The following is a 22,939-nucleotide window of genomic DNA, read 5'->3' as shown; positions in this document are numbered from 1 at the left end:
AATGAACAAAGCATTATGCAGAGGAGGGTTTTTACAGAAAGTTATTGTCATTGATACACACTTTGAGGGGTTCAATTTCATATTGTTGTGTCTGGTCCACTGCTTAATTTCATCCAAAGCATGCTGCATGTTGGATGGTTGAGTCATTTTCCTACTCTCAATCAAAGTCATATCATCCACATACTTTAAATTTTAATTGCTATATAATTGTTGATTAGCAGTCTCATCATTATCTTATTTTGTGTGTGTTTGTCCTTTTACTCTTTGCCTCTCTCTCTCTTTCTCTCTCTCTCTCTCTCTCTCTCTATATATATATATATATACATATATATATATATATATATATATATATATATATATATATATCGGCTTTCAATAGCTCAGTCGGTACAGCACCGGTCTAGTAATCCGGAGGTCTCGGGTTCGAATCCCGATGAAAACCCATTTTCTTTGCTCAAAGTTTTCGCTATTTATTATTACAATTGTCTCTGGTCAGTTTTTCCTTCCTTGTTTCAATATATATATATATCTATATCTATATATATATATATATATATATATTTTTTTTTTTTTTTTTTTTTTAAAGAGATGGTTTATCTCTTTTGCTATTGGCTTAGGGCTGAGTGTCGGGGCAGAGCAGTACCGTCAAATCGTAGGCCCTATAGAACAGGTGTTATGATATTTAGTGCAAGTTAGTGTATTAAAGTTTTAAAAAAAAATTGACTCTGTAGTATTCTATAGTAGTTCTGCGTAATCAAACCTCAAGGCGAAACAAGATCTTTAATTTTAAACCTTCAAAACAATAATTTTCTCTCTTGCAATCTCTATCCTTACGAGATTATTTTTACCCCTTAGGCGTCATAGAATTCACAGCGATGGTCAGCATTCAACGTCTTCACAAGAAATCCCTATCCTACTTCACTACGCTTCCTTACCCTAGGGATTTAGGTCACTTTCTAAAATAATGTTACATGAAAAGGCAAATAATTGTAATAATAAACATATAATATGAAGCCTCTTCATATTAGAGGTCGTGGTGAGCTCCGATATCCTCCCGAAGATCTTGAAAGATACAGTCAAATTGATTCAATATGAGACAGTTGTGAAGGACACAAGCTTTAGCAATTTTCACTGTTCACGGCGGAACTGCATTCTTGTACCAGAGTTTGTTTGAATAAGAATAAAGAAGCCCGTCCTTTTAAGAATCCCAGCTCATTCTCCGTTATTTTTCCAGCTTTATTTTGTCCGAATCAAAAGGCACACTCTCTTAATAGAACCACCGTTCCTATTAAGATTTCTTCATGGAACTTCTGCCTTCCATCATAATGCCCATACTCCGTCCACTCAGAGGGGTGATATCTTTCACCATTGAAAGTTCCTTGCAATAAGCTTATTTTACTCTCTTCTTTTTTCACAGCTAGCTAACTAGATTTGCTAATTGGAATGGCAATTTCGGCCTACCTTTCCACATTAAATAAATAGCTTTATATCTATATTTTATGTATCCAGCGCATATCAAACTACAGAAACAGAGCAAAAGATATATGGATCTCTGTAAGAAACGGATGATGTATATAAATACGGAAATATCTAACTAGCATAAAAACAAGAGCCTCGCGTGTTATGCCACACGAACCTTGTGATAATGTTTATATTGTTGCGAGTGCTTTGTCTGGCTTTGCTTATATACCATCATGCAGATAGATTTGGTAATCATATGTAATGTCAAATCACGGGATTGGTAAATCAGATGGCCAGTGCTATGGTGCATGAGTGATTTTTTTTTTCCTACGAGATTTGTGGTGTGAGGTGTGTGTATACGTGTAATACGTATCATTATGTTGGGCGTACGATATCATTGGCTGAATTCAACCCATACTCTGCTCATGCGCATTATTGGCGCCGACTACTTAAGCCTAGGGTAAGGACACGCAGTACGACTATTTCATGTGAACGAAATGCGGATGTACATGGCCTGGTGGTCTTGCTGGTCTGTGCTCAGGAGATTTGGGTAAGGTTTGCATGTAAATTTGTTCATGTCTGCAACAGAATGCCTTCGCTGATTACAAACGGTGTCGAGTATTTTATAATTATCTTTTTTTTTGTCTTCTAAGAAATAATGTGTGTGTGTGTGTGTGTGTGTGTGTGTGTTTAGTTACTACAGATTGTAGAAGGATCGAATTGTTACTGTTCACTTAAAGTAATAGGTGTATGGAATATTTTGTTCAACAACGTTCATGCCTTTACTATACCCAAAGAAAGACAATTTTGTAATCGCGATACTTTCGAAGTACGAATCATTTAAAGCAAATCAGCTCCAAATGAACTCACTTCACAACCTTGTTGTACATGTAGTATAATTTCATCATTTTCATCACTTGTCATTAATTGATCACTATTTCACTTTCATTTCAGTGTCAGAGTGTATGTTAGGGAATGGTAGTCACAATCACATAATGAAATTTAAGACAACATAGCTAGATGTTGTCACACAAGAGACTCTTAGCGAATTCACGCCTTTGAAGATGAAATCTCCAGTGTTCAATTTATTGTCAAAACTAAAATTGTATCTTTTAGCGGTGATGACATCAAAAGTATCCTTTGAGCTGGACTGGTATTTGGACAAATCAAACTGTCTGGTAAATTGTAAATTAGGCCTACACCAATAAAGCACTCAAATTGGCAGAGGTCTCAACAGGCCTTCCTCGTGTGTCCTATTAATTGAATCATACATTGTATATTTGGTCTGTTGTCTCGCGTAAAGACCGTTCGTTGCCTCTTCTTGAAATCATTAATGCTCGAGAGAATTTTACGTGGACTAGGAGAGTAAAATTTTTATCAATTCGTGTTCATCTGAAAAGAATTATCTCCGTGAGCTAATTCCTTTCCATGTTCAGACGGATAGCAATGCAGACAAATAAAATGATCCAACACTTAATATAATAGGTTAAATAGAGTAACTTATTAATTTTTCCCTGTTTTCACTGAGGACTGAATGATATTGGTCGCAACCTCAATGACACATATTAAGTAGATGGAAGAAATACCTCATGACCTCAAAACTTTCCTGTACGTTGGTAACCAGATATTTCCGAAATCACATATCAGTGACCAAAGTCCCTAAGAGCTAATCAGTTTTCACAACTAAGAAACAATATCTTGTGAGATATGAAACCTTTAGTCTTGTGAATGAATTGCCAATGCGTGGAAAGAGGAGCTGTTTAAGCGTTGACATAGCATAAGTATTATCATGTGACACATATCATCTAATTTCCATCCGTGGTTTTTAGGTAATCACTTTCTTGAAAACAGTTGCCATTTTAAAATTCCATGCTTGTCTCGTTTTCATTTTGAAGAAACTTTATCTGCTTGTATGACTTTACCATGTTTTCGAAGTTACGGTGAACACCCAATTTAATGCACTTCTAGTAATCCCATGACATCACAACAAAAGAACGAACTCATCGTTTCATTTATGATATCATATTCTTTGCAGGAAAATGAGAGCAAAAACGAGGACAATGACAACTCGGACTATTGTTCTCCTTATCATATTTAAAACGGTCCATACAGTCACAGTGGAGCCGGTCACCACTACGTCCATTCAATATTTCACCGCAAACACTACGGGTGCCCCTGTTGTCAATTACATTGAAGACATCGATGGCAATTTGACGACACATATGCGACCTTTGGACAATGGTTCAATTTCTACTCAGTTCGAAAAGAGTCATTTGAAAGTCGAAACTGTAACACCCAGGGATTTTAACAATTTTGAAAGCAACCGTAAATATCTAACAGAAATCCATACAGAGATTGCAGAGATAGGTACGCCGAATTTTCCGGCGCAAAATGAGGAAAAGCCTGCAGTACCCCAGCCGCTTTGGAAGTGGCAGTCAGTTACATGGACATGGGTGACTATTCTACAACTAGCGATGTCCATGCTGGGAATAGTAGGAAACCTGACCGTGATCCTGGTGGTATTCCAAAGGCGCCACAATTGTCGGTCAACTGATGCACTGATCGGTGCTCTTGCCGCTGCTGACTTCCTTACTTCAGTGTTCATTGTTCCCCTGCCGACGCCACTCAGGGTTCCTGGAACGTGGCTAGGGAATGTCTACTGCAAGGTAGTTTACACATCCATGCTCATGTGGGTTTCAGTGGATGCCTCCATCTTCATTCTGACCTTGATTCCAATAGAGAGATACATTGCGATTGCCCACCCTCTTCATTTCAAGCGTCTTGTAACACGACAGAGGGTTGGGAAAGTTGTTGCCTTGACATGGATGATCGCGTTTTTGGCAAACGTTTTCTTATTTTTTGTGGCTGGTGCTAAGGACGACGAGTGCACAGCGGCATTTCATTCAAGCGTTTCCCAGGTTACCTCAGGCATTATGCTTTTCCTCGTTCAGTTTCTCATACCCGCGTTCATCATGCTTGTAGCCCAGGCTCTCACCGCACTGGTGCTCCATCAACAGTCCCGCCGAAGGCTGGGGGAAGATTCACATTGCAACAAGTTAAAGCCGTCAGCTAAGTACCTTGTGGCTAGGAAAAGTGTTCTCAAAATTCTGTTCCTTGTTGTTGCGGTTTTTCTCATCTCGTGGACACCAACGCAGACGGGATATCTCTTGTACAATCTTCGTGTTCTGCCGGAAACCTACTTGTACAGTCCACTAAATTCAGCTCTAGTTATCCTAGCCTTCTGTAATTCTTGCGCAAATCCTGTCATTTACACGATTCGGAATCCTGAATTCCGCAAGGCGATCGGAGATTTGTTCAAATCAACGGCCAACTCAACGAGAAGAACGGCTTTGTTCAGCGATAAAGTAACAGGTGATACAGATTCGACAATCTACGATGTCCCTGTCTAAGAAGTTGTTCGACATTTTAGCCTTCATGTTGCATCGCAGTACACGGGAAGAGTTGTAAATTTACGTTGTCTGCCAACTGAAATGCAGTGTGTTATTAGGTAATTACTCCGATCAACATTCTCTAGGTGCACAATATGATAAGTATAGCATGTGTGGTTTCTTTGATCGATTTTGATTTGGATACATTTTGCGGGTTTAACGTCATGATCATGTAAAGAGCTGTTCACTTTTCTTTGCAAAAATTAAGTAATAATTTCGAAGCGCATCAGCAAAGCGCTACAGTGTCTTTGTTTGGTTATAGATCCAGGTAAGAAAATGACAGAAAAGAAGGATTCAAAGAGAGGTGCATATCACTTCACTGCAACATCATGTTTTGCTCGCCTTCAACTCTGACTGATAATGAAAGTGTAACAAATCACCCGAATTGTGGGCACTTTGCTTTTAAAAGCGCTGCATTTTGCATTAATACCGCGCTTATCAATATTACATATACAGAGTGAAAGAGAAAAAAAAAAGATGTGTGAAAATTTTACAGTTGTCTCGTTTGACGTATAGACATTTATTCATAGGCTTCACGATATTTCTTGCTAGAATTAGGCCTATCCTCTCAACATTTTCTGGTACCCTTTTCATTTGGATCTGCGTCACTGGAAAACAGGCAATCTCTGTTTGGAAGACTGCAAAATCTCACTTGCGCAACATTATTTTTATCATTTTTTTTGGGACAATGCCAGACAATGTGTTGTCATGGTAACAATATTTTTAATAAAATTATGCAAATTGATTATCAGCTCATTTGGCTAAGTCCCTCAGTTTTGAGTATCTGCTTCGGAATCCTACACATAGGATCATCGTGATTTCTTTTTTATTTGCAAAGGATTTTTTTTATGTTTCTTGCAATGTGTTGCCATTCTGACCTTTTTCATGCAAAAGATATGAAATGTATTGTCGATTGAATTATCTCCCACAGTTGTTGAGTATTTGATCTGAAATTTGGCACATGTTGCCGTTGTATCTAGTGGGCTGATGTATCAATAAATGCATGTATGTACATATTTTCTATTTCTTTTATTTCATATTACTTTTTGATGTTAAATCGGGTTTTTTTTTCTAGAAATAGAATTATATTTGTAGAAAATATAATAAGGAACATTTTTTTTTTTGGGGGGGGGATTAATGTACAAAATATTGTATTGTGTTGCTTGTATATTTACAGCAATGACACGCAATTAGCCTTAGGGATGCTATGTGTTATTCTTGTTATGATGAAATAAACCAATACTATATCTACCTATTCCGGTTGTATTCGCATTCTCCCACATAAACAAAATGTTTTATTTTTTTCTTTATACAAATACGCATAGTTTAGATGTTTAAGACATGCCGAAGTCATCTATATTCTTACATGTTTATCAACAAATGCTTAAATTCACCGAGGCTCACAACTTTTAAGTAAGTTTAAGTAATTGTGCTATATTTTGTTATTATTCATTTGGATTTTTTAATCTAAATAATTGGTTCATATCATGTTTTGCATAGAATTCACTTCAGTGTCTTTAAGTGTAAAATGTTTTGTGGATTTTATATAAAAGTCAAGAGTCAACCAAGGATCGTTATTAAAAACAACAACTGTTCAAAACTGGAAAATATCACATCAGCCGCAGTTGAAGAAACATATAGATTGTGTAATACTTAATCCCATGCAGATAGCAAAAACGATACCCCAAACAAACATTCATATAACACATCATCAAAACGTGCAAAAGAGTATCTGGTCGAAGACATCTAATAAAGGTATTATGCCCCAGAGAGTGTCGACAAGAATGACCTACCTTCGATTTACATCAATTTGATTTAATCCGATTATTATTTTCTGGGAGGCAGATTAAATTTAGCGCCAAACAACACGTACACGGACTACAAGATCATCGTGAATCAGCACGTCTTGAATGTTTAATCCTAGATTAATCGGTGTTGGAGAGAAAAGAACCAATGTGTCAAATTTGTGAAACACAAATCAAACTCAAAAGAAACAAAGCGTTGGTAATGAAAGAAAAATGTTAAAACTTTTTAGCTGCTGTTCCTTGAGATTTTTTTTTTCCTGCTATTGTGAGAGGCACAACCTTTTAGATATTTTGGATATTTTTAGTGAAAAGTAAAATTGCGAGATTCCTTGAGGGAACATCTGACACGCAAACGTAACTTTAAGTACTCATTCCTCACACTCCATTACTCGGATAAGATGATTTCTTGCACTATTTAAAGTTCCAAGTAGAATTGCTTCATACCTTAATGGTTATTTTAGCGTACATCAGCACTTCTTAAAATAACTTTTTGGTTTTCCTTGATAATGAATAATTTTTTTTTTATCCACCAAATTTCATAGAGCAAAAAAAGGGCATGAAATAAAATTTATCTATTTAAAAAAAATGAATGACGTTTACATGAAAACAATTAACTCACATAAAAACAAGAACATCATGTCTTATGCCTGATGAACCTATTGATATAATCTTGTGTGTGTTTTGTCTGGTTTCGCTTATCCATATACTTATCATGCAGATAAATTTGACAAGCATATAAAATGCCAGATTACGAGATCGGTAATAATGTCAGCTTTACAGTTCTATAATGCAAGAGTAAGTTTGTTCTTGCGTGCGGCGCTATAATGTTTGTGGAGTCTGTGTATGTGTGTGTGTGTGTGTGTGTGTGTGCGCGCGCGTGTGTATGTGCGTGTGCAGATTTGTAATTCAAAACGTAATACGTCTTGATATGATTGGCGTACGGTATCATTGGCTGAATTGAACACATACACTGCTCACGCGCATCATTAGACGACGACTATATAAGCTTAAAGACATGAATGCAGTTCCAACACATCATTTCAACGAAATGCGGAAGTACGTGACCTGCTGGTAGGGCTACTTATAATCTGTGCCACGGAGTCAGCTGCTTCGGGTAAGGTTTGCTCGTTGATTTGCTCAAGTCTGCAGTAGGATACCAACTCTAATAAGGAACGGATGATTATCTTATAATTCGCGTGTTTCAATACCTTCAGAAATACACCATACTCGCTAAAATTCTTTGCAAGTAGGGAATTAACCAAGCAAATCAACTCTACACGAATTCTGCTATAACGTTCTACAACCTGGTTGTAGTATCGTTAATCAAGTTAATATCTTTAAATATCTACACTATCGTTGGAAAAGTGTTGATCGTTAAATCATTTTCAATTTTAATTTCAATTTCAAAATTTCATATCAGTTTTATGGTGTAGCTAAAGAAGCGGTAGTAAATTATCTTTTCCAATCATATAATAGGAATTTAGACATCGTAGCTTGATGTTGTCATAGCAAGGATTATTTTATACAAATCTATGCCTTTTTAGATTAAATCCTCGATCTATAGCCTATCTATAGCCATATTGTCAATGCATTGTATGGACATAGGCCCTATTATCAAGTGTCGTAAAAGACTTTAATTTGTCATGTCCAAATGTCTAGACTCTTTCAAAGACCGCCAAGCTTTTGCCATCTCCGGTCAATCTTTAGTCATCGCAAATGCTGTGTCTTTAGTATTGATGTATCCAAAATTGTTGTGGGAGGCTCACATTAGGATATGGAAAAACAGTCTGGCAAAGTGGACACTATATCAAAGGCAATTAAATTCGCACATGTCTCCAAGGTCTTAAAAGAAATCACTAGATGGACATATTTTCTCGCGTAATGACCTTGCGCATGCTCTCTTTTACAATCACTCATGAAGAAGAGCATTTATAAATGGTTGTTAAAATAAGTTTTAATCAATTCGTTTCCTGCTGAAAAGGCATGTAATGCCACCCCAATTGTTCAAGCGGACATCAATGAAGTCAAAATAAAACAATCCAACATTTCATGAAAATCGCAGGTGAAATCGAATGACCTCTTAACTTTTACTTGTTTAATGATTTTGGTCTTACCCTTCATAATAAAATATGAGCGGACGGAATGAGTACTTCATGACCTCAAAATCTTCCTGCTAGATGGTAACCAAAGTCTTAAAAAGGTAAAGTTACTGCAAATGAAATAAGATCGTGGGAAAGACTACACTTTGTGTCGTATTATTCAATTTTAAGACAGAAAATAAACAGATTTGCAGGAGGCTCAAAGGAGGAATAGTATGTCATGGACATGGTATAATCTGATTTTACATACGTGGCTTCAAATAATATCTGTAAGAAAGAAAGTTGTCATTGTAGAATTCCATGGCTGTTTCGGAGTTTTGATGAAACTTCGCCTGTTTGTATGATTATACGAAGTTTTCAAAGTCAAAGTGAACACTGAATTATGATGCACTTTTGATAATCCTCTGTCATGCCTTGGCAACAGAATAATGAACATCGTTACAATTTTATGATGTTATATTCTTTAATACAGGAAAAGCAAGAGGAAAAATGAGGTCAACAACTCGAATGATCGTTCTCCTTATCATAACTAAAGCGGTCCGTCTTACAGTCACAGCGGAGACGGTTAGGACTACGGCTGTTCAATACTCTTCCTCAACCACTACGAGGGCACAGGTTGTTAATTCTACATGTAATTCAACCATCGAGGTCATTCACAGCAATTTGACGACATTTGCCCAATGTTTAGATAATGCTTCAGTCTCTACTCAGTTTGAAAAGAACTATTCACATATCGAAACAACCCGACAGCACAATGATAACGTCCAAATGAAAGCATTCCCACAAAACGATTTTACCATTTCTAAAATGAACCCTGGAAATCACACAGAATTAATAACGGACACTGCAGATTTTAGTCCGCCAAATTTCACCAAGCAAAATGAGGAAGAATCTGCTGTTCCCAAGGTGCTTTGGAAGTGGCAGTCAGTTACATGGACATGGGTGACGACTCTGCAACTAACAATGTCCATGCTGGGAATAGTAGGAAACCTGACCGTGATCCTCGTGTTATTCAAAAGACGTCACACTTGCCGGTCGACTGATGCAATGATCGCTGCTTTAGCCGTTGCGGATTTCTTAACATCAGTGTTCATGGTCCCACTGCCTACGGAACTCTGGGTTCCTGAAACATGGCTAGGGAATGTCTACTGCAAGGTTATTTACACATCGATGCCCATGTGGATTTCAGTGGATGCCTCCATCTTCATTCTCGCATTGATTCCAATAGAGAGATACATTGCGATTGCCCACCCTCTTCATTTCAAGCGTCTTGTAACACGGCAGAGGGTTGGCAAAGCTGTTGCCATGACATGGCTGGCCGCGTTTTTAGCGAACGTTTTCCTATTCTTTGTGGCTAGTGCTAAGGACGACAAGTGCACCGAAGTATTTCAGTCACGAATTGTCCAGATTATCTCAGGCATTATGCTTTACCTCGTTCAATTTCTCATACCAGCTTTCATCATGCTCGTAGGCCAGGCTGTCACGGCATTGGTGCTCCATCGACAATCCCGCCGGAGGCTAGGAGAAAGTTCAAACTTCAATAACTCAAACCCATCAGTAAAGTACCTTGTGGCTAGGAAGAATGCTCTAAAGCTTTTGTTCCTTGTTGTTGCGGTTTTTCTTATCTCGTGGACACCGCCTCAGACGGGATATCTCCTGTACAACCTTGGTATTTTGTCAGAGTCCTATCTGTACAGCCCTCTAAGTTCCGCTCTAGTTACCCTAGCTTTCTGTAATTCTTGCGCAAATCCTGTCATTTACACGATTCGGAATCCTGAATTCCGCAAGGCGATAGGAGAATTGTTTAAATCAACCACTAGCACATCGGGAAAAATGGCTTTGTTTGGTGGAAAGGAAATAGACGATTCAGTTTTGACAATCTCCGATGTTCCTGTCTGAGAACCATTTCGACATTAAGCAGTTGTTAAATCTTCATGTTTCACCGCGAAATATGAGAAGAGTTAGATACTTACGTTAAGTATTTATGATAATCGTCAACTGAAGTAATTGCTCCAATCAACAATTTCTAAATTCACAGTAGATGTGTGATTTTTTAAATTCCCAGTAGATATATGAGTGGTTTTGTAGATTTGCTTTTCACATGGACACATCTTGGCATGTTTTTGCGTTATGGTTATGCAAAGAGTGCAACAATGAAGTAATGAGTGTAGATTTATAGCAGATATATGAGTGGTTCATTTGGTTTGCAACAATGAGGGAATAATGTTAAAGAGCTCCAGCTGAGCGCTACAGCAACTGTCCTATCGTTTGATCATGAATGCAGATATACTTTAAGAAAAAGGGTTTAACTTTGCACATTTACGTGTGGCACAATTGTAGCACCATTACGGGTGCAACTTTGCACCTTTCTGAACAATGAGTACCTTTAATGGGGCAAAGTTTCATCCTTAACCCTTTCTGTGACAAAGAGTCAAATATGCACAAATTTCACACACATGTCTATGAATAGGAAATAAACGTGGCACAGAGAGGATTGAAGGTGCTCACTGGTCTAAACGGTGCAAAGTTGCACCTGGAAAGATGTTGTACATCACACGTAAAAGTGCAAAGTTGGACTTATTTCTCTTCTTATATCGAGTGTAGGAAACTGGCAGAAAAGAACGCCCCAGAGATGTGAAAGTTATCACCTCACGCCACTTCACTGTAACAGTATGCATAACTTATGTGCAACCTTAACTGATAATGAATGTATGTTGAATTACCTGAGATAGTGTAAGCACTCTGGCTTAAAAACGCCGCATTTATTCCACCCACTCCCATAAACAACGCGTATTTATCTTCCTTTATATGAATACAAAGGATTTGAGGTATTTCAAGAACTACTAAAGTTTCACACACACTTGTACGTTTATCATCAAGTGCTTATATTCTCTGAGCCTCTAAATTTTCAAATAAGTATACTTATTGTGATATCTTTCTATTTCGCATTTGGCTCTTTTCATTTAAATTTTTTGGTTTACTTCATGTTTTGGAGAAATGTCATTAAAGTGTTTCTCTGAGTATCCATGTTTTGTAGAGTTCATTTAGAAATCATGAGTCAAGCAGAGGTCAATGTTGAAAAACCGACAACTATTCAAAATGGGAAAATATCTCCTAGTAAGCAGATGGGGAAATCTATAGAGTGAGCAAAATCTTTAACACAGACAGCAGCGAACATACCCCTAACCCCAAACTTGTATCGATATGACACGTAATTAAGACGTGTAAACGATTAGTGACTTAATGCATATATTTTCTCCCTCACCGGTATTGGAGGGGAAAGAAGAAAAGTATCAATATTGCAAATTGTATACACTGAACTAAAAAGAAAGAAGAGTCAGTAATGTTGAAATGCTCATACTTATGTGGCCTTTCCTTCTCGTCTTAATTGCTAACACGAATTATGTTTTTTGCCTTGCTGTTTTGAAACGCACAACTCGTTGCATGTTTTAAGTTGAATGCTAAATGTTGAGATTTCTAGAGGGAACGCCTCCACGTCATCCTAACATCAATTTCTCATTCTTCACACTCTTTCAAGATTCCAATCAGACAGGAGGATTTCCTTTACTATTGAAAATTCTACGGATTTAAATTACTGTACTCTTCTCGATCTTTCACTGCTACCGAACTAGATTTGCTCACTGCTATGGTGATTTGAGGGTAAATTAGAACATTGAATAAATTCCTATTTTCATTGGTAGTGAATGCTTTACTGACCCATTGCATTCCGTAATATTGTATTCGTTAAGGTCAGAAACAGAATGTGAAATAAAGTAGATCACTTTAAGAAATGAAAGACGTTTATGTGAAATAATGCAACTCATTTTTAAAAGCAAGAACATCTTATGTTATGCGTAGTGACGTACTGATGTTTTCTTATGAGTGTTTTGCCTGGCTGTGCTTCGATGTGATTATCACATTGCAATGCCGGATTACAGATTTCTTTATATTGAGTCAACTTTACAGTGCTATGGTGCATGAGTGATTTTGTTCCGTGCGGCGCTATAGGCCTAATGTTTGTGGAGTGCGCACGCGTGTATATATGTCTGTCTGTCTGTATTGTGAAAAGGTACTACCTTTAATTATGTTTGGCGAATGAATTGGTATTATTGGCTGAACTCATTACCATCCACTACACACGGACATTATTTGACGACGACTATTTAAGTCGTAAAGAGATGCATTTCTAGTACATCACTCCAACGAAATGCGGATGTATATGTGATCTGCTGATTTTGCTAATCTTTGCTAAGGAGTCATTTGCTTCTCCGGTAAGATTTGCCACATAATTTCCGCATGTGTGCATAAGAATATTGGCCTTAATCAGAAACGGTATCGATAATTGAATAACTGTTCTATAGTCTCAATAGGGGCTTAAGAAACAGAAGCATTGAAGTTATGACGCCTTTGAGGTAAGGCACTGTATACTACTGAGTTTAATTCTTCTATAACGTCCTATAACCTGGTTGTAGTTGCATTATCGTTAATCACGATAATAGTTTATTATAACATCTACAAGTGTAGACTAAAATCGGAAGTGATCAATTACGTTATAATTTTCATGTCAGCTTCAGGTTTATATAAAGAAATGGTAGTAAATTACCTTTCCAATCACAAAATTAACACAACATAGCTCAATGCTGTGATAAGAATTTTAAACGTTTATATGATGAAAATTGGTTTTCAAATGGCTGAGATATCCAAGAAAGTGCTAATAATAAAAGGCGACATGCCACAACTATATTAGGATCTCTTTGTTTCACCTTGTTTTTGGATATCTCAGCCATTTCAAAACCGATTTTCATCTAATAAACTTTTGATACCCCTTAGAACTGCATTCCCCCTTACATCTCATAGAGTGGTTTCTGAATATCTTGCAAAATGTTAAAGGCTAAATCTACACCTCAACCAGAACTGTACACACCCTTTAATCGGTATTGGAGAGAAAAGAACCAAAGCGTCAAAAATGTGAAATATGAATTAAACTCAAAAAAATGTTAAATATGAATTAAACTCAAAAAAACAACAACAAAGCGTTGGTAATGAAAAAAAGGTGTTCAAACTTTATGTGCTGTTCCTTGAATTCTCATCTTAATTGCTTGAAAAAATGTTGTTTTTTTCTCCTGCTATTGTCAAAATCACAACCTTTTTGATGTTTTGTATATTTTTAGTTATCAAAAATGCAGAATTTCGAGATTTCTTGAGGGAACATCTGTCACGCAAACGTAACTTTAATTTCTCATTCCTCACACTCCATCGAGATTCCACTCGGATGAGAGGTTTTTTTTTTTTGCACTATTGAATGTTCCTTGGAAGGAGCTTACTGTACTCTTCTTGATCTTTCACAGCTCGCCAAGTATTTTGCTTTATACCGCAATGGTTATTTTAGTATACATTAACACTTCTAAGATGACTTTTTTCTTGGATTGAATAATTTTTGATCCATCGAATTTCACAGAGGAGAAAAATATACATGAAATATAATTGATCACTTTAAGAAATTAATGACGTTTAAGCGGGGTTCCCACTATCACGATTGGCGCCACGATTGCAATCGTGGTCTAAATCGTGAAGCAATCGTGGTGATCTTATTACATCGTATTAGATTGTATCAGATCTAATCGTGGCAATCGCGTAAATCGTAGAAAAGTTTTGGACGGTGCAAACATTTTCTGCGATTAACACGATTAATTTTTGATCGTGATCATTGCATCAGATTGTCTTGGATCGAATCAAAACGCAGAAAATCTCATCTAATCGTGCTTCTCAATCGTGTTGATCGTGTTGCCCTTATTTTACTCGCATATCGTATATAATTTGTATTTTGAGGTGGTAGCTGCATCTTTAGATTATCACTTCCAATGGTAAATTGTGTGATTGTGTAGGCATTTCGTTACATTATTTGTAAGGTATATATAATTTGTTTCTTTATAAGTTCATGAAATGAAAGTTGTATCATAAATTCTTAAATGTTTTCATACATATCATTGATCCATATTACCATTACATAGACTCACAAATTAGTTCCCAGTAATCAATTTGGGCTATTTTTTAAACAAAAGAAATGAGCAAAAATAGAATGGCAATGGTATGTCTGAACGTATTGACTAAAGGCAGTATAAAAATGAGAATAGTTTCCTGGATCGTGCATGAATGAACGCACATCAAAGGCAAATTTGATTACTTTTTAAAAGTATACTACAGTATTTGTTTATTTGTTGTTGTTTTTTTAAGGGGGCTGTAGTATTCTATTTCTTGTGTATTGTATAAATTGACTAATCATCACCCATCGTTTGCTCCCTTCACATCTATTGTGACACTTTTTTTTGTGGTTGGTTGAGCACGATTTTAGAGGAAAATTGCTGTGTCAACTGCAAAATCCATTTAGTTAAGGATTGTTGTCAGATAATGCAACCAGGATCTAGCAGCCCATGTCGAGTGAGCATAAGAAGGAGAAGCTGTTTCTATATTGAGTAAGCATGTACACTTTAAAGATAGAACAAAAATGCCAAACTGTACTCTTTATATTGAATAAGGGAGGGGTGGCACAATGAATTTTAAAACAACAACACCATTGAAACATTCACCAGAAGCAGAATGTTTCACATACCCCACAAAAGTAAATTTTGTGACTTTTGAAAAGTGACCATTGTCGTGGATGCAAGGTCACTCGTACAGGACTATAAAGATCGCTGTCGTTATTTTTCACATAAAAGTTAGTCAATAAGAGTAGCAATACCCCTACGAAATAATTTTGCTTAAAACAATGGTTTTGTTAAAAAGTGATATTATTTTAGAAAAGTTAATTTTCTGTTGTGTGCATTTCGTTTTCCTTAAACAATGTTAAATAAATCAAGCCAAACCAACTAAGCTTTCAATATCCCATGAGATTACGACACTTTGTAATAAAAAGCCATAATATGATTTTTTTTTTTTTGGGGGGGGGGGGGGTTGGGGGTGGGGGGGGGAGAGGATGAGCATGTCGATTCAATAGTCTGTTAATTTCTTTCATAGGTTAAATTAGAGGGGGGACTATCTGAGGTTGTGGCTGGCCTAGGTGCTGTTTTCTCTCTGATGATAACGTAATCGTCATTCGCAATACTGCAAAGGTCACGTTGTCATCATCCTCAACCTGTCAACCCTTGCCATCATCAATGATTGTGGATAGTATATATAGGCCTAATCACTCTGCAGAAGTTAAGGAAACAATGAAATCCATTGTCAGCCGGACTATAATATTGACATTCAGGTCCAATCGCAACTTAAATGGGGGCCGCTTTTGATGCCGATCGTGAAAGATATCGTATCTTATCTCAACAGCCCGCATTAGTTCGCAGTATTCGTATTGGAACGTATCAGAACGTAGCTGCACGCACAAGATCGGGTATTCCGATCGTAATAATCGTGTTAGGTCGGAACCAATCGTGGACTCAATCGGGACAATCCTATAGGATCGTTGTTGAACGGGAGACCAGATCGTGACAAACCGTATTCCTTGAAATAGACCAATCGTGACCATATCGCATCCAAGCGAACCAGCACGTATTGACTCGCATAACCTCGTATCCAAACGTGAAATTTCAGACGAGTTCAACTAAACTTCCACAATCAGTGAAGCGGGGTTCCCACTATCGTGCGATCCATTGCGAACGCCACGATTGGACATTCGTAACTGATCGTGGAAAATTTGTTGAACTCGTATGAAATATCACGTTTGGATACGAGGTTATGCGAGTCAATACGTGTTGGTACGCTTGAATGCGATATGGTCACGATTGGTCTATTTCAAGCGATACGATCTGTCACGATCTGGTCTGCCGTTCAAATACGATCCGACAGGATTGTCCTGATTGAGTTCACGATTGGTACCGATCTAACATGACCATTACGATCAGGATCCTCGATCTGGTACGTGCAGCAACGTACTGATACGTTCCCATACGAATACCGCGAACCAATACGGGCTGCTGAGATAAGATACGATATCTTTTACGATCGGGATCAGAAGCGACCCCCATTTAAGACGCGATTGGACCCGAATGGTAATATTATAGTCCAGCTGACGATAGATTTATTGTTTCCCTTAAATTATGCAGAGTGATTAGGCCTATTAACTTTATCCACAACCATTGATGATGGCAAGGCTTGACAGGTTGACGATGATGACAACGTAACCTTTGCAGTATTGCTAATAACGATTATGTTATCAGAAAGAAAACAGCACCCAGGCCAGCCATAACCTCAGATATTCCCTCGTCTAACATTAAGCGTAAAGAAATTAATAGATTATTAAATCGACATGCTCACCCTCCCCCCTCACAAAAAAAAAAGAATGAAATAACGAACCCAAATACATAAAATCAGATGATTGCCCCTCTTCCCCAGAAAAAAACAAACAGCAAGACAAAATGACCTTTCTCCAATACATGAAGAAAATAATTACATAATGAAATGGGAGCTAAGAAAGATGGGATCATTTTGAATATCATGTAACATAGTATTGTGTGTTATATACGCTCGATATAAGAAAGTTGGCCGAATGGATAGTATTGCTTATGTGTTCAATTTCATATTCGCAAAGTATATGTATCATATGCCTTTTTATTTCAAAATGTCGTTATCTCATGGGTTATTAAAAGTTTGGTTTATTCGGCTTGATTTAGTGTTTTACTTAACAATGTTTAACATAACTGATACACACACATAACAGAAAAGTGATTCCCTAATCAAAATGATGTCACTTTTTAACAAAAAAGGAGGTTTTACGCAAGATTATTTCGCAGGGGTATATTGCTACACTTATTGAATAACTAACTGTGAAAAATAATAAGAGTGATCTTCATTGTCATAATCATACGAGTGATCTCGCATCCACGACAATGGTCACTTTTACATTTGCAGTAATAATGAGAGTTAAATATAACCATTTTCCTCTAAAATTATGTGCTACCAAACATACAAAAAAGACATTGAAAAGTGTCAAAATAGATGTAAAGGGGTCAAACGATGGCTGATGAAACAAGAACTCTTAATTACTATGCACAATACACAAACAGCAGGATACTGCACCCCCCCCCAAAAAAAATACTCTGTAATATACTTTTAAAAATAAACCATTTGCCTTTGATATGTACCCATTCAAGCACGATTCATTAAACTATTCTCATCTTTGTACTGACTTTAGTCAATACGTGCAGACATACAATTGCCATTTTATTTTTGCTCATTTTTTGTTTTGGTTACAAAAGTTATCCCATATCCTGTTTTGTGTGTCTGTATAATGGTAATAGCAACTCATTAATGAAAACATCTAAAAATCTGTAATACAACTTTCATTTTATGAAATCATTAAAAAAATTATTTTGATAATGTACCTTAAAAATTACGACAATTAAACCCCACACCGTCATAGAATTTACCGTTTGGAAAAAATAATCTAAAGATGCAGGCGACCACCTATCAGAATACAAAATAAATCAATTTATGAGTAACATAAGGGCAAATGGGCAAAATATAATAATAATGATAAGCGGAAGTAAAGTGAAAAAGTCGTTCCCGATCAACACGATTAAGAAGCACGATTAGAAGCGATTTACTGCGTATGGATACGATCCTAGACGATCTGATGAGATGATCACGATCAAAAACTAATCGTGATAATCGTAGAAAATTTTTGAACCGTCCAAAATTTTCCTACGATTAACGCGATTGCCACGATTGACCTTAAGATCTGATACAATCTGATAAGACCATCACGCTTGCTGCACGATTAAGACCACGATTTCAATCGTGGCGCCAATCGTGATAGTGGGAACCCCGCTTCACGAATGTCCAATCGTGGCATTCGTGACGGATCATACGACAGTGGGAACCCCGCTTTAGATGAAAACGATTTACTCACATAAAAACAAGAACGTCATGTCGTATGCCTGATGGACCTAATGATATATTCTTCTGAGTGTTTTGTCTGGTTTCGCTTTTACCTTATACTTATCATGCAGATAAATTTGATAAGCATATGGAATGCCAGATTACGAGATTGGTCATATAGTCAGCTTTACAGTACTATGGTGCAGAGTAAGTTTGTTCTTGTTTGAGGAGTCTGTGTGTGTGTGTGTGTGTGTGTGTGTGTGTGTGCGCGCGCGCGCGCATGTGTGCGTGTGCCTGTTTGTAATTGGAAAGGTAATACGTCTTGATATGAATGGCGTATATGGTATTATTGGTTGACTTGAACACATACACTGCTCACGCGCATCATTTGACGACGACTATTTAAGCTTAAAGACATGCATGAAGTTCCAACACATCACTTCAACGAAATGTGGAAGTACGTGACCTGCTGGTAGGACTACTGCTAGTCTGTGCTACGGAGTCAGCTGCTTCGGGTAAGGTTTGCTCGTTGATTTGCCCAAGTCTGCAATAGAATACCGGCTCTAAACAGAAACGGTATTGGTTATTTAATAATTAGCCTTTTTTCAGTACCTTAAGAAATACATACACCGTACTCACTAAAATGCTTTGGAAGTAGGGAACCAAGCAAATCAGCTCAAAACGAATTCCGCTATAACGTTCTAGAACTTGGTTGTAGTATCGTTAATCAAGGTAATATCATTTAATGTCTAGACTACAATGTTGGAAGTGGTTGATTACTATATAAATTTCATTTCAGTTTTATGGTGTAGCCAAAGGAGTGGAAGTAAATTATCTTTTCCAATCACATAATGGGAATTTAGACCTCGTAGCTATGTCGCCATAAGAAGGATTCTTCATGAAATCTATGCCTTTGGAGATGAAATCCTCAGCAGACAATATATAGTCATTACCCATATTGTCTTTGCATTATATTGACATATTATCAGAAGTGTCGTAAAAGACTTTAATTTTGACATGTCGAAATGTCAGGCAATGTAGACTCTTTCAAAGACCGTCAAGCTTTTGCCAGCTCCGGTCAATATCTAAGTCATCGCAAATGTTGTGTCTTTAGTATTGATGTATCAAAAATTGTTGTGAGAGGCTCACATTTGGATTTGGAAAAAAAGTCTGGTAAAGTGCAGACTATTTCAAAGGCAGTTGAATTTGCGCATATCTCCAAGGCCTTTTAAACAAATTTCACTAGATTGGTCATATTTTCTCGCCTAATGACCGTCTGCATGCTCTTTTTTTTTTTTGCAATCACTCATGCAGAAGAGCATTTGAAAATGACTGTTAAAATAAGTTTGAATTGATTCGTGTTCTGCTGACAAGGCATGCAATTCCACCCCAATTGTTCAAGCGGATATCAATGAAGTTAAAATAAAACAATCCAGCACTTTATAAAAATCGCAGGTGAAATCAAATTACCTGTTAACTTTTACCTTTTTTCAATGAAGAATGATATTGGTCGTTGGCCTGCGTGTTATGTTTATGGGCATTTCAGAATTCAGTATCGAACGGGTTAATAACAAAATATTAGTGGGCGGAATGAATGCTTCATAACCTCAAAATCTCCCTACTAGATGGTAACCAAAGTCTGAGAGAGTTAACGTTAGAGCAAATGAATAAGATCGTGTGAAAGACTACACATTTTGTCTTATTATTTAATGTAAAAAAGAACTGATTTTCAGTGGGTCAAAAGACGACTTGTAAGGCGTGGATATGATATAATCTGATTTGCATACGTGGTTTCAAATGATATCACTATTTCTTTTTAAAAAAATGTTGTCATTGTAGAATTCCAATGGCTGTTTCTTTTTTCATGAAACTTCGCCTGTTTGTGTGATTTTACCAATTTTTCAAAGACAAAGTGAACACTGAATTGTAATGCACTTTTGATAATCCTCTGTCATGTCTTGACAACAGAATGAACACATCGTTACCATTTTATGATGTTATATTCTTTAATATAGGAAAAGCAAGAGGAACAATGAGGTCAACAACTCGAACGATCATTCTCCTTATCATAACTAAAACGGTTCGTCTTGCAGTCACAGCGGAGCCGGTCAGGACTATGGCTGTTCAATACTCTCCCCCACCCACTACGAGGGCACAGGTTGTTAATTATACACGTCATTCAACCCTCGAGGTCATTCACAGCAATTTGACGACATATTCCCAACGTTTGGGCAATGTTTCAGTTTCTACTCAGTTTGAAAAGAACTATTTACATATCGAAACAACCCGACAGCACAACATAAATGGTCAAATGAAGGCATTCCCAGAAAACGATTTTACCACTTTTGAAATGAACCATGAAAATCAGACAGAAATCTTTACGGAGACTGCTGAAAATAGTCCTCCAAATTTGACCGAGCAAAATGAGGAAGAATCTGCTGTTCCCAAGGTGCTTTGGAAGTGGCAGTCAGTTACATGGACATGGGTGACGACTCTGCAACTAACAATGTCCATGCTGGGAATAGTGGGAAACCTGACGGTGATCCTGGTGTTATTCCAAAGGCGCCACAATTGCCGGTCAACTGATGCAATGATCGGTGCTCTGGCCGCTGCGGATTTCTTGACATCAGTGTTCATGTTCCCACTGCCTACAGCACTAAGGGTTCCTGAAACATGGCTGGGGGATGTCTACTGCAAGGTAGTTTACACATCGATGCCCATGTGGATTTCAGTGGATGCCTCCATCTTCATTCTGGCATTGATTCCAATAGAGAGATACATTGCGATTGCCCACCCTCTTCATTTCAAGCGTCTTGTAACACGGCAGAGAGTTGGCAAGGTTGTTGCCTTGACATGGATGACTGCGTTTTTGGCAAACTTTTTCTTATTGTTTGTGGCTGATGCGAAGGACTACAAGTGCACTGAGGAATTCCAGTCACTGCTTGCCCAGGTTACCTCAGGTTGTATGCTTTTCCTCGTTCACTTTCTTATACCGGCTTTCATCATGCTTGTAGCCCAGGCTGTCACGACACTGATGCTCCATCGACAATCCCATCGGAGGCTAGGAGAAAGTTTAACCTGCAATAACTCAAACCCATCAGTAAAGTACCTTGTGGCTAGGAAGAGTGCTCTAAAGCTTTTGCTCCTTGTTGTTGCGTTTTTTCTTATCTCGTGGACACCGGCTCAGACGGGATATCTCTTGTACAACCTTCGTATTTTGCCAGAGTCCTATCTGTACAGCCCTCTAAGTTCCGCTCTAGTTATCCTAGCCTTCTGTAATTCTTGCGCAAATCCTGTCATTTACACGATTCGGAATCCTGAATTCCGCAAGGCGATAGGAGAATTGTTTAAATCAACCACTAGCACATCAGGAAAAATGGTTTTGTTTGGTGGAAAAATAATAGACGATTCAGAATCGACAATCTACGATGTTGACGTCTAAGAATCCTTTCGACATTTAGTCTTCATGTTGCATCGCGAGATATAAGAAGAGTTAAATATTTACGTTAAATATTCATGATAATGGTCTGTCGTCTGTCAACTGAGGTAATTGCTCCAATCAACAATTTCTAAATTCACAGTAGATGTATGAGTTTCTAAATTCACAGTAGATGTATGAGTGGTTTTGTATGTTTGCTTTTCATATGGATACATCTTGGCATGTTTTTACGTTATGATTATGCAAAACGCGGTACATTTTTCTTCGCAACAATGAAGTAATGAATCTAGATTAACAGCAGATATATAAGTGGTTCATTTGGTTCGCAACAATATAGGGAATAATTTCAAAGAGCTTCAGCTGAGCCCTACAGCTACTGTCCTATATTTTTTGATCATTATTGCAGAAGTACTATAAGAAAAAAAAAAGGTTTAACTTTGCACCTTTATGTGTGGCACAATTGCAGCAACTTTACGGTAGCAACTTTGCACCTTTCTGAACAATGAGCACCTTTACAGGCGCAAAGTTTCATTCTTAACCCTTTCTGTGACAAAGAGTCAAATATGCACAAATTTCACACACATATCTATGAATAGGAAATAAACGTAGCACAGAGAGGGTTGAACGTCTTCACTGGTCAAAAAAGTGCAAAGTTGCACCCGGAAAGGTGTTGTACATCATACGTAAAGGTGCAAAGTTGGACCTATTTCTCTTATTGGGCGTAGGAAACTGGCAGAAAAGAACGTCTTAAAGATGTGAAAGTTGTCACTGCACTGCAACATTATGGTTAGCTTACATGTAATGTGTGTTACATGA

General features: G+C 37.4%; 3 protein-coding genes across 3 annotated transcripts; all 3 read left to right on the top strand.

Annotated features, from left to right (window-relative positions):
• The first annotated feature begins 3,935 nt into the window (after positions 1–3,935).
• Positions 3,936–4,871, top strand: LOC139728017 (trace amine-associated receptor 9-like). Its single transcript, XM_071638982.1, has one exon. The coding sequence runs from the start codon at positions 3,936–3,938 to the stop codon at positions 4,869–4,871; it is 936 nt and encodes a 311-aa protein (XP_071495083.1).
• A 4,750-nt stretch (positions 4,872–9,621) lies between these two features.
• On the top strand, positions 9,622–10,713 carry LOC139728016 (trace amine-associated receptor 9-like). Its single transcript, XM_071638981.1, has one exon. It carries the CDS (start codon positions 9,622–9,624, stop codon positions 10,711–10,713), a length of 1,092 nt encoding a protein of 363 aa, XP_071495082.1.
• Positions 10,714–21,034: 10,321 nt separating this feature from the next.
• On the top strand, positions 21,035–22,126 carry LOC139728015 (trace amine-associated receptor 9-like). The gene has a single exon (XM_071638980.1). It carries the CDS (start codon positions 21,035–21,037, stop codon positions 22,124–22,126), a length of 1,092 nt encoding a protein of 363 aa, XP_071495081.1.
• Positions 22,127–22,939: the final 813 nt, after the last annotated feature.

Source organism: Diadema antillarum, unplaced genomic scaffold (assembly GCF_040938485.1).
Source record: "Diadema antillarum isolate AM-2024a unplaced genomic scaffold, OU_Dant_1.0 seq00000161_RagTag, whole genome shotgun sequence".
NCBI lineage: Eukaryota > Metazoa > Echinodermata > Echinoidea > Diadematoida > Diadematidae > Diadema > Diadema antillarum.
The sequence above is the reverse complement of the archived record's forward strand: the minus strand, read 5'-3'. Positions and strand labels throughout refer to the sequence as shown.

Excerpts from the sequence above, each read along its gene's own strand:
- LOC139728017 (XM_071638982.1), top strand. The coding sequence starts at position 3,936 with ATGTCCATGCTGGGAATAGTAGGAAACCTGACCGTGATCCTGGTGGTA.
- LOC139728016 (XM_071638981.1), top strand. The coding sequence starts at position 9,622 with ATGAACCCTGGAAATCACACAGAATTAATAACGGACACTGCAGATTTT.
- LOC139728015 (XM_071638980.1), top strand. The coding sequence starts at position 21,035 with ATGAACCATGAAAATCAGACAGAAATCTTTACGGAGACTGCTGAAAAT.